Source organism: Labrus mixtus, chromosome 8 (genome assembly GCF_963584025.1).
Source record: "Labrus mixtus chromosome 8, fLabMix1.1, whole genome shotgun sequence".
Lineage (NCBI taxonomy): Eukaryota > Metazoa > Chordata > Actinopteri > Labriformes > Labridae > Labrus > Labrus mixtus.
In genome coordinates, this window is record NC_083619.1 from 21,903,311 (window position 1) to 21,915,542 (window position 12,232).

Below are 12,232 nucleotides of genomic sequence, written 5' to 3' on the forward strand. Positions count from 1 at the left end.
TTCCCTAGAGACTCCTGCCCCCAGTTGTACCTTAAAAACTTTTTTTTTTTTTTTTTATTCGATTCGTGGGGAGGTGGGAATGAATACATTGTACTATAATGGGACGTAAAATCATGACTACAATGTCAGGAAATGGTGAAAAGTCTGTCAAGAGCTACTTGGATGAATGCAACCCAAATATATTCAGTTGAGTTTGAGAAGGAAATGCATCAGAAATTTAAACTTAAAAAAAAAAAACGCTAAAAGGTATTTACCATTTCTTTTTCTTATTATTTTCTTTGTTGCAGCTGACTGAAAAGGAAGCTACAGCAGTCTGGACTAAAAGTATCTGTTCTGTCTCAAGTTAACATTTAACAAATGGAAATTATGAGTTAAGAGACCTAAATTATTTTCACATTGTAAGTGAAGAGAATCTCAATTTGATTTGTTTAAAGACAGTTGATTAACAGAACAGTGAGATATCTCCATTTTTTTTTTTTAAATAATCCTAATATCAAAGTTCCTCTCAGGACCAGTATCAAAAGGAGGAACGATTACAGGAGGATTTCTGTAACGTTGATTTCTGCTGGTGAAAATGTTTACTGCCAATAGAATCCGATTGATCCTTAGTTTCCTAAATGTAAAATCAAACACAGACAAACAAGTCACTTTATTTGATACAACTTTATTAATGAACATGGCAACATTTTAAAAGTCAGAACAGCTGATTCATAAAACAAAAAAAACAATATATTGGAGAATATACACAGCACATGAAAACTTTTAACCTCTAAGGCATGCTCCTTGTTTTGTCCTACACCCTTATGAACAGTGAACAGCCCCAACCAAACACTATGTGACCCTTAACTACAGAAAAGTGATTTTAAACTGAAAACCCCCAAAATTTACTGCCAATAAAAGTGCATATGTAATTGAAAAGTACATCAGTTCCTGTCCTCATCCAACTTTCTAAAGAACATTCCTACTGACTAAAAAGTTAATGAAGGCATTCAAGCAAGTTTAAAGAAACAGCCATCTGACAACTCTAAACAAACTATGGCATCATGTTTAAAACAGTCGATCCGAGCAGGGAAAAACATGTATCTGACCAACACTTTGCAAATCACAGAATTTAAATTTCATTGCGTTGCTTTTTTTTTGTTTTTACCTTATCACTGGAGCTCTTGAACGGTCTACGTTCAGCAGTGGGATTGACTCAAAGGATTCCTCCCTTTGGGGACAAACTACGACAGGGCCTGATTCTATGACCTAAGCTTGCAGCATCATCCTCCAACACTGTGAGCAAGAAGTGAAGGCAGCAGCGTTTCAATAGGAGATATGCACTGCACTTTGAGGGCAGATTCACACCACGACAGAGATACAAATCATGTATTTCAACGTCTCTTTGACCTAACGAGTTCAGCACATTACCGACTTCTGACATGGCATGCAGTTTTTAGTAAACCAGTCACTTTCAGGACTTACCAGGATGCAAATATAAAGGCTAATATCAAATCATAAGATACAACGACAGACATTTCCTTAGAGAGCCTAAGCAAGTATTAATCTTGGTAAAGGAAGATTTTTTTCTTTTAACGTCATAGTACAAGTCAAAACATGCAGTTCATTCAAGAAATAAGATCAGCTTTAAAGGGAAACTTAGATAATCGGAACAGTTACTTTTGGCATAAATGCATAAAGAGCATATAAGAGACACAGGTAAGCATTTCTTTGCATTTAACATTGGTCATGTCACTGGACAAAACACTTGTTGCCTTAGGCTTCGCTTACCTGTGTAATTGCAGCAGAACCTAAGGTGCAAGGTCTGGGACGACACTGCAAAGATCAGATATATAATCGCACTGTTTGCCATCAGTGAACAATGCAGTCAAAGATTTCTTTTTTTTTTGCTTTTGATCTTTCAATTAACAGCCTCATACTGAAAATGTCATCATACTGAGCTAGTCAGAAGCACTTCAACTACTAGCATTCAACATGCTCAAATAATGGAGAGTTAAGTAATGATAGCAGAAACCTAAGCATGCTACACTGGAGATGAATGCAAGAGAACTTTCAGCAATAAATGGCATTTAAAAAACAGTCTCAGCTAGACAATGGCACTTATCAGATCAGATGTTCAAGAACGCAAAAAACCACATGGGTGTCCTTTAAAAAAACAGTTCCTACCAACATTGTAACAGAATGCTGACATTCAAAACCATCACTTCAGAAATCTGTCTGGCACTGAAATGCTACCTACACAAACACTATGAGAATCTACTAAAGCATCAAAATACTTGAGATTCAAAGTCTGAATGATGTGCAGTCACACAAGGGGAAATTAGTCTCAGAAACATGTGGTACAAGATAAAGTACTATTCCTCTCCTCAGAACATTTCATACTTACCCAGAGACAAAGGGAAGATATTTGCAATAATTGACAAAAATACTACACGATTTGCAGTTTCAAATGCATCAAAAAAGGCGAATATCTCTCTTAAGTCAGTCACAGTTTTGTACTTACAGTATAGGAGGGCTCAACTGATGGACGAAGACTGCTTAGCCACCCCCGACCCTACATCATCTACGTTCTTAAACTGGATAAACACTAACAGAATGGGCACAGCAAAAACGACTTTTTGCAGCAATGTTTTTATATTAAAAAAACATTCTTTTAAAAAAACATTTTCATACATGTTAGTTCGCAATTTGAAAAAAAGGGCATGACAAACTTTCAATGCATTTTCCATACAGTGACAAATTGACCCAACTGTCCTGGAAAAAGAATAGCAACAAAAAAATATGTATAACACTAAAAACATTTCTTGCAACCACGTTTTTCTGAGGAACATGTCAAGAAAATAATGTGCTTACCGCTTTTCTAAACTTGCCTGTGGAGGAGGAAGTGTCTATCAAGGCAAAATACAGTGCATACTACCTCAACAATGTCAGCAAACCAAGCACAAATGTTTAAGAGGGCCACAGCAACGCAGTTAATGCATGAGATACGATACAAAGACACCTGTCGACTTTCTAATGACAAACATCTGTCTACCGCTAAATCAGAGCAAGGTCAGGATAGAGAAGTGTAAAAAATAGTCTATTAACAAGGACGTTTGTTGATCTGAACCACTCAGGATCACTGCACGGACATAATGTATCTAAAAAAAGCCTTATAGACAGTTGGAGAGAGACAGGACAGAACAACCTTTTCGAGCATTAAAACCCACACATGGCCTTCATTTCAAACTTCCCCCCCCCTCCCGGTAAAATAAAAACATACAGAATTTATCTCCACCCTTTTGGTTTTAAAACCACCCCAACTTACCAACACAGGAGGTTTCAGTTTGTTTTATTGCAAAAACACAACAGGCAAATAGCATTTTAAAACTGAGATGATTTACATGGTAATGTCTACAGTTTAATAAACATGAGTTCTAACCACATTTTATGTAGATACAGGGCTGGAATGACCATATGTATAATTACCTCACTAAAAACAAAGCATTTACAAGAAACAGAAAAACAAAAAAAGAAAATGAAGGAGGACGTGTTCGCCGGGTATCTGCCATCTATGTGAAACACTTTTCAAACCAAGGAAATTTTAGATCTTCATCAAGGCGTCTGCATCCAAACATTTAACAAAGGATTTTGTTTCGACAATGTAGCATTTACTTTATGTCCACTTCACATTACTGGCCCTGTGCAAAAAAATACATAGAAGATACATTGCATGTTAACAGCAGAAACAGTAGACTCAGCTTCCCAAAATAAAAAGTTAAAAGCCTGTGTAAGGAGGAAATGGTTTTGGTTAAGTGTGTGAAGCTGCTGCCATCACTGGAGCTCCTGTAAAACCTGAGGAAGGAAGGGGGGTTACTGCACGACATAAAATTGAGTATTCAGTTGATGCAGAGGGCAGATTCTTAAAGGGGGTGTACCTGAGGGGCTTGTGGGGCAGCACCCATCCCCTGAGGGTTGGATGTGCCGTAGTAAGCAGCCTGCTGACGATAGTACTCTGCCCAGGCAGCGCTGTAGTCTGGTTGACCTCCAGGCTGGGAGGCCGCTGCTGCTGCTGCCGCTGCGGGCTGAGGGGCAGCTTGACCTGGGGGGTAAAACAGAACACGTCAGTTCACTGGCAAGTTTCATTCGTTTCTTATGGAAAAACTGTAAACAGTTTCCATCCAAATTTCTTAAAACAAAAACTTAAGATTACAGATGATCGGCTATCTCACACCCAATCATTTCAAGACTTCTTTTAAATGCGATTGTTTATTGGAAGGGGAACGAACCCACCACCAGTTTCTCAAGGTGGGGGGACAGAAACCTTCTGCTTTATTCTCGGGCAGCTGTGAGAGCAGCCACTCTACTACAGAGGGCCACTAGAGGACACAGCCGCCCTTCAACATTTAAAACAGTCACTGCAAACTAACAGATGCTGTAAAATACACATGTAAAGGATATGGTTCGTTTTCAGAAAGGCAACTCTACGAAAGGTTTAAAAACAAAAAACAATGACAATAAATGGTGGTTTTGGTTCTTTACCTCCAAATTACCATGACTATTAACATCTCCATATGGATGATGTGTTTGTGACTATTCATATAGTAAACAGTAAACAGTCTGAAACCAGTTCTACTGCATCCTGCTTCCAGTAGTTCCAAGTCTGGCACCTTACTCTACAGCATCTGGATGACATGCACTCATCGAACATAAATTATTATGGGATAACCAACCTTGTTTTTTGTAATACTCCTCCCAGGCTTTTGTGTAGTCCTGAGGTTGTTGACTCTGTTGACCTGCAGAGAAAAGAGAAAATGTGTCAATACATCCAAGTGTCAAACAAAACCAGACACACATTCACAACATTGATCCTAAATTGCATCATTTAGCTCTACACACATTTAGTGGCAGTAAACCATTCATGGCACATCCATCAGTGTTGATAATGCCGTTAAAAAATAAGCTACTCTAAACTCAATAAACTTGGCTCTGTGTCGACAGCTCAGTCCTGTAGATTGTCAAAGTGGTTCAGTCTAAACAGCACAAGGGTGAATTGTTAAAGCAAGTGGAGACAGAGAAAAGGCTCCACAGCAGGCCAGCAAAAACCCAGACCTGAAAAAGAAGCTGATTGAACACCCAGCGGCTGTTTAGACTGTCTGTGTTCATAGGTGTACACTGAAACTATGTTCGTATACCCATTTTCTTGTAATATTCCTCCCAGGCCTTGGAGTAATCTGCCTGTCCACTCTGCTGACCTGCAGCCTGTGGGTCACCTGTTAAAAAGAACGGTACTTGTAATTAGTGAAGCATTCTCAGCTTTTTGTCCTCCACCTGTCTGGGTCGAGCTGTCAGCCTAGGGATAGGGGAGGGAAACTATCCTGTCCCTTGGGGTTATATAAAAAAAAAAAAAGGTTGAAAAAAGAAGGTTTATTTTACATTTTAAGGGTTAAACCAAACCAATTTGTCTCCTGTAAGTGACAGCAGGAAGACATGAGCACAGGACACAACTTGACCTAGTTAACTACACTGCTCTATGCTTCCCTGGTTCTGTTTCTTCAATAAACAGACACTACTAATGCTAATACGGCCAAGAGAGAAACACGTCAGTTACCTTGGCCGTTGCTTTGAGTAGTGCCGGGAGCTCCACTTGTTGGGGTCATGGGAGCCTGCGGCTGTTGGCTGTACTGAGCATAGTAGGCTGCCCACGCTGCTGCGTTGGCATCAGCAGCTGCTTTATCTGGACACAAACATTTTTCGTTTATTTACAAAGGCCAAAATAAAAGCTCTTAATATGCTGTTATGGGTTCACTTTATAAAATAAGAAGCCATAATATACCCGTTATTCACAAAATGTTATTTGTTTTTAACAAAATGTAACATTGTCTAATTCCTGACTTGATTGTATATATTTTGCTACAACTTCCTTGTGTTACTTCTTTGTATGTGTTCAGGTCTCAGAACTTAGGGTTAGGGTTATACATCAGCTTCTCAGCGTGGTGCATGAGTTTTCATCACAGACCGTTTACAGTGGACTCTCTCATTCATAGACTTTATACACTAATAGACAGCTCCCCTCAGCCATCTAAATATTACGGCTTCGTTATCAATTGGCTTTTGCTCAGTCCATCTTACTATAGTCTATGAGGGGAATCATGAAGAGCTTTTTGATTTGCCGGACATCAAGTGTACAAATGTATCAAAAAATTAAAAGGAACTCACTTGGATCAGGTTGTCCCTGTTGCCAGTGTGGGTAGCCATTGCCCCATCCCTGAGGCTGATAAGGCGCAGGTGGACCGCTGATGAAAGAAAATAATTGTCATTATTTCACAACTTCACTGTTGACTAATGCTTTATTCGTATGAAAGAGTATAAACAGCCTGCAATCACATACAAAAACGTTGCTGGATATAATTTTTGCCAGTCTATATATACATACTTCTTTGTATGTGTTCAGGTCTCAGAACTTAGGGTTAGGGTTATACATCAGCTTCTCAGCGTGGTGCATGAGTTTTCATCACAGACCGTTCACATTTTTAAGTGTGCCTAAATTACCTAAAAATGATTTGTAGTCATTTTCATAGATTCATTGAAATGTGCATAAGCAGCATGAAATACAAGGATTGACTGCCTGCATCAGATATCAGTGTCTAAAGAAACATTTTATCATTTTTGGGACATCTTGGGGTGTTGAGGAAACTGTATTCAACACTTTTTTTTTTACACACCTGAAGATGACCAGGTGCTTCAACTAAGTGCTTCATAGATTAAGTTTGAACAAAGGCCAAGGTACGTACTGTGGTCCTGGAGGTCCCTGGTTGTATGGTCCAGGGTTGTATGGGCCCATGGGAGCCCCTGGGGGTCCAGGTGGCCCAGGGGGACCATGCGGGCCTGGACCTCCATGTGGACCAGGGGGACCATGTGGTCCACCCATTGGAGTGACTGGTCCCTTTAAATGAAACAAGTTCTGGTCAGTCAACAAGTTTGTAAGAGGAGCATCTGCACTTGTATAAAAAAATATACACATGTAACAAATACAAATGTTAGCTACACACCCCGATTTTCTCCTCTACCAGCTGCCTGGCATAGTCGATCTGTTGAGGGGAGCCCCGGACTGTGAACATTTTAATGTTGGGATCAGCGTTGGGTGGAGGATTCCTCTGAAGCTCGATTCTGGCTCCAGACTGCTGGCTGATGCCCTTGATTGTCTCACCACCTGTAAAGTCGAGAAACATGTTAACAACACACGATATAAACAACATTGTACTTCACCTTTCACCTCTTATCAATTCACCAGCTTCAAAGACAAAACAATAGTCTAAGGTCTTAAGATCTTAGAGACATGGAATATTGTAAAAGTTAATTGCCTTGTTTCCCAACACATACCTTTCCCAATGATGAGGCCTGTCTTCATGGTTGGGACGGTGAAGGTAAACTCCTGCAGGCCACCAGGGGGGCCCATGTTCCAGTTTCCCTGCCCACGACCACGGCCCCTGCCACCGCCATGTCCTGGAGGACCGCCGGCCTGGACGCTCCTCAGCAGGTCAGATATTATCTCTGCAGCATGCTGAGCTTGGTCAGGTGGGCCCATGATCTGGGCTATCCTGTCAGGGGTGCTGCCATCATCTTGAAGGAGGGAAAATAAGAGACTTTAGTTTTTTTTCTTAAAAACAAAAAATGAAGCCGTCTTATTCCTGACTTGATTGTATATATTTTGCAACTACAACTTCCTTGTGTTACTCAAACTTCTATATGTGTGTTCAGGTCTCAGAACTTAGGGTTAGGGTTATACATCAGCTTCTCAGCGTGGTGCATGAGTTTTCATCACGGACCGTACACATATTTTACTGCCTAAATTACTTTGCGTTTCATCATGGTTGATATTTTGAGGAGCAGACTTACCTGGTTTAAACTGAATCCTAACACCCGTGTCACTCTGAATTTTCTTGATCATCTCTCCATTCCTGCCGATCACAATCCCTACAGCAAACCGGGGTACAGGTACCTAAATGAAGACATTAAAACAGTTAGTTGACAGATTCAAACCCTCATCTCCAAGACAAGAAAAGAAACGAAGTTACAAAAAATACACACATCCAAGCCTTCCCCTCCTCCAACGCTGCCGCCTCCTCCTCCAGATCGTGAACCATACTCTCCCCTCTGCTCCCTGAAGCCCTGATCTCTGATCAGCTCCATCACCATCTCTTTGGCTTGCTGAAGAGAACAGAAAGAACAAAGCATTACATTACCGCTCCACTGGACTGGAGATGAAAGATAACTCAGGTCTCATTGAAAATAAAAAAAGGTATCTCACACACCTGGACTTTGAAGGGTTCTCCTGAAATTCGAAGTGGCTTGTCAGCACCTGTGTTTTGGGGCCCATCTTGGATCATGACCATCTTCACCCCAGCCCTTTCCTGCAGGATTAGAGGAGCACCAAAGCATGATATCAGTTTGTGTGTGCGCTGTATGTCTGCCCTGGTCAACACCAACACTAAATCGCGACTCACCTGGAGGCTTTTGATGGTTTCTCCCCCCTTCCCAATGACGAGTCCAGCTTTAGAGGCAGGGACCATAATCTCCTGGACAGTCATTCCAGGGCCGTCGTTGTGGTTAAATGCAGGAGCCGGGCGCCCCTTATCTACTATCTCTGTTAGTAGCCTCTTTGCAGCCCTGATGAGGAACATTTTAAAATTACATAACAGCATGATATTTATGAAGGACCAGACAAAAAATAATTGAAACTTCAATGCTTGCCAAAGTCAATCCCAAATGATCATCATGACACTGCAGATAGAAGCAGAATAGAAATAGGATTACTCACTGGATGGATTCTGGTCCCCCTGTTAACGTAACCGATCTATCTGGCATGCCTCCGCTGTCTACAACACAAAAAAAGCAGTGGTTAAAAACAACCTTACAGCACGTACAATTTTATGTTTATGATTTAATACGCGACAGCTTCGATCGGCTCCAACCCCCCCGCAACCCTGAACGTGAAAAAAACGGTATAGATAATGGATGGATGGTTGAATCTGCAAAAGCAGAAATAATCATCAACGTACCTGGTGCAATCTGTATTTTACATCCGGACTCCTGCTGCAGACGTGATATTTGTTCGCCTCCTCTACCAATAACTACGAGAAAATAAAGTATGTTACGCCCGAATACCGAACAGCAATTGTGTGCCGTGTTTTTACTGTGTCAGAAAATACTTACTGAATCCAACCATCCCATCTGGAACTTTGAATTCCTCTGATAATGACCTGAAAAACAACAACACAAATCATGTGAGCTTTGTGACAAACGGTCAGATGTTAAAAAAAAATATTTTAAATTAACTCGTGTATCACCTTGATGGGCCGCCCATTCCTCCCATTCCCGAAAAGGCTGGAGGGAAAAAAAAGACATGAGAGATATTACAAAAACGATCACCACAGTTTGTGCACGTTATCTAAACGCGAATAATTCTGGTACATCGGTTCCCTTACCGTCATTTGTAGCCACCTTCTTAGTCTCTGGTTGGTCTGCAAAAACATGAGATAATAAACAGAATAAGTATCCATCATAATTCCAGCCAGCTCATTATTACTAGCAACGTTCTTCCAGCTGAAAATGTCTTACAAGTAGGGGTGTGATGATGCACTCAGCTAACGAGACCATTCACAAAATTAGGTTATCGATACACTCAAGGAGCCGTCTGTGTGTAAAACTATATTTTAAAAGACTGAATTGTCGTCCTATTTGTGCAGCGGCTCTCTATGGCAGATTTTTTCACTGAGCCTTTAGGCAGGGATTAAGTGGTATTATTTTTGTTCTACACCACGATGAAACATTTTTTTTTTTTTTTAATCGATCCACGGCTCACCTGCTGAACGAAACACTGGGGTGATATAAAAAGGCTCACGGATCAAGTGTGAACCGTTTCTCCTATAGCTGCCACACATCAGACACCATGATGGCTCCTGCTGTGTGTTTGTACTGACAATGCAAGCCCTGTTTTCAAGTTAAGTTTAAATATTGTGAGATCTCAATGCACGCCTACTTATAAGCATTTAAGGAAGAAATTCACATGGAAAATAGCTTTCAACATCACTGCGATTTTCTGCTGATTTTACGGTATCAATTAATTGAATACAGTAAGAGTATATGTGTATATGTACTTTGTGGGATTATCTTGGAACACCACAACACACAAATATTCTCATGAAGCCATCCTGAAGGTTTTGTCCTTTTTGTGTTTTGAAGTGCATATAAAAGTTAAAATAAATAGGGCATTAACAATTTAAAAAAAAAATTGTGTTACATGTCATCATCAGGCACCTATTTGAAACAGCTGTGAAAAGACAATTAAAAATGTAAACCAGTTACTTGCTCATGCAACTTATTTAAGTGTACAGAGAAAATTAAGAATAGAAAATGTAAATTAACTTAAAAAAGTAGAAGTCACAGAATGTAAAAAAGAGATATTAGTCAAAATTAACTTTGTTGCATTTATTATTATTGTTTTTTTTACTTAAAGTGAGTATGATTTTGTAGCTGTAAACACACAGGCAGGCATTAATTATCAAGACTTTGAATCGATTCGAGCCACTGACCGATATTCAGGTTAGGCATGGGAAAATACCCACCAGCGTCCTCCAGGGGCCTTTTCTGGCCTCCGTAGCCAAATTCACTTGATGGAGGTGCCGCAACGCCGTCTCCACCGATCTTCGCTGCAATCTAAAACAAAACAAAAATCAAATTTAGTTCCCCTTTTCGAAGAATTGATCATCCGTCTGTGTTTGTTACATAAGGGCGAAGACACGCTGGCTGCGGCCTACACATGTCCGGAAGTCACCAACAAAGGAAAGCGATTACTTCCACGTTAGTACATCAATTTGAAAACTCAAGACAACACAATACTCTTAGAAACGCATTATATTAGTCTTATTTAATCATAAAAAATCAACTATGGTCGGTTCTTCCATCACATCCGGGTGTTTTTCCGTGTGGCGTACCAGTAGTGTTAAAGTTAGCCAGTCATGGTTTCTTAGCTTAGCCTGCAGTGGTGCAGTTTGTAACAGCAAAAAGAGGTTAAAAATATAACATTCCCCCGGTCTGTCCGTCTCTGTTTTTAATCTTAAATGCACAAATGAAGTTTCTACCTGTCGTGCTCGTTGAAGTGCGTCTTTAAAAGCGTCGTTCATTCCACCACCGGCGTTAGAGGACGGGGGAGCCACGCTGCTGTAGTCAGCCATATCTGCTGCTGTTCTCCTGCTGAACGCAACAAGATGGCGGGTTTCATTCACGGGATGTTGACGCCAAAACTCGCGGTCACATGATGTCTCGCGATGATAGCTGTGTGGCTTATTGTGATACCAAACTTTCAATCTCTCAGTTGCTGATAAAAAAAAATTAACACTTAAATGTATTGGAACCACACAAGCTCTATAAATAAACAAAACAAAAAAAATATTTTGATTTTGATTCCAGATTTGAGCTCTGATTGTTCTCTGCTATTTTCCTTTCTTTTTAATTTGGTAAGGTATTGTCATGTTTTCTTTGTTTTTTCTGAGTCTGCATTGGTTCTGTACCTTTTTATAAGTTAACAGCCAGACAGGAAAAGTTGCTGATATGAACAAAGTTTACCCGATTTTAGACAAAGTCCTGTTAAGCCCTTTTTGTGTTCCACACACATCTTTTGTCCTATCCTATTATTTGTTCCAATTTATTTTCTAGTTCATTTGAGTTGTAGGCTAGCCTTTAAAAACATTCAACAACATGTATGTATGTGAGTTGGATGTTGTTAAGTGGTAGAACTACCTCTGTCAGTAATATATGTTTTTTGGGCTTTTCTGCCTTTAATGGAGAGATAGGACAATGGACAGAGATGGAAATCAGGAAGAGAGAGAGAGTGGGGATTGACATGCGGGAAATGAGCCACAGGTTGGATTCGAGCCCGGGCTGCCCACATTGAGGGCTGCAGCCTCCATACATGAGACGCGCGCACTAACCACTGCGCTACCAGAGCCCTGTAATATATGTATTTGTTATATAAAAATCTTTGACTGTACTTAACACTTGAAATCGACAACAATTCACGTCATCATTAAATGTTTTTCTATGTAGTGTTAATTAAAAAGGTACATTTTGAGGAGGACTGGATTGTTCCTCTTTCAAGCATGGCCCAATGTGGTATAAAATTCAATTATAAAGTACATGAAAGTACATGTACACACCATTTGGGTTTTCATCTGAAAAGCATTCATCGGTA

The 12,232-nt window shown here is 40.2% G+C and overlaps 1 protein-coding gene across 7 annotated transcripts; it reads right to left on the minus strand.

Moving 5' to 3' along the window:
- Window positions 1–648: 648 nt before the first annotated feature.
- On the minus strand, window positions 649–11,282 carry fubp1 (far upstream element (FUSE) binding protein 1). 7 transcript variants are annotated; one of them, XM_061045139.1, is made up of 20 exons: window positions 11,124–11,282; window positions 10,608–10,698; window positions 9,468–9,503; window positions 9,330–9,366; window positions 9,196–9,242; window positions 9,042–9,113; window positions 8,801–8,858; window positions 8,487–8,649; window positions 8,295–8,393; window positions 8,071–8,190; window positions 7,879–7,981; window positions 7,363–7,602; window positions 7,032–7,192; window positions 6,774–6,925; window positions 6,199–6,275; window positions 5,591–5,716; window positions 5,175–5,252; window positions 4,713–4,775; window positions 3,918–4,081; window positions 649–3,834 (listed from the first exon to the last, which is right to left on the minus strand). In XM_061045139.1, the coding sequence occupies exons 1-20, from the start codon at window positions 11,214–11,216 to the stop codon at window positions 3,814–3,816; spliced, it is 2,001 nt and encodes a 666-aa protein (XP_060901122.1). In that variant the 5' UTR covers window positions 11,217–11,282; the 3' UTR covers window positions 649–3,813. The 7 variants fall into 7 exon arrangements, with proteins under 7 accessions (XP_060901122.1, XP_060901121.1, XP_060901120.1 ...); XM_061045138.1 differs by having other exon boundaries at window positions 649–3,680; window positions 10,575–10,698; XM_061045137.1 differs by having other exon boundaries at window positions 10,575–10,698.
- Window positions 11,283–12,232: the final 950 nt, after the last annotated feature.

What these genes read in the sequence shown, in the direction of transcription:
- fubp1 (XM_061045137.1), bottom strand. Translation starts at nt 11,216, where the DNA reads ATGGCTGACTACAGCAGCGTGGCTCCCCCGTCCTCTAACGCCGGTGGT. An exon ending in GAGAACCCTTCAAAGTCCAG is followed by an intron (nt 8,191 to 8,294) that starts GTGTGTGAGATA and finishes TGTTCTCTTCAG; the next exon opens with CAAGCCAAAGAGATGGTGAT. An exon ending in TGGTAGAGGAGAAAATCGGG is followed by an intron (nt 6,926 to 7,031) that starts GTGTGTAGCTAA and finishes TTTCATTTAAAG; the next exon opens with GGACCAGTCACTCCAATGGG.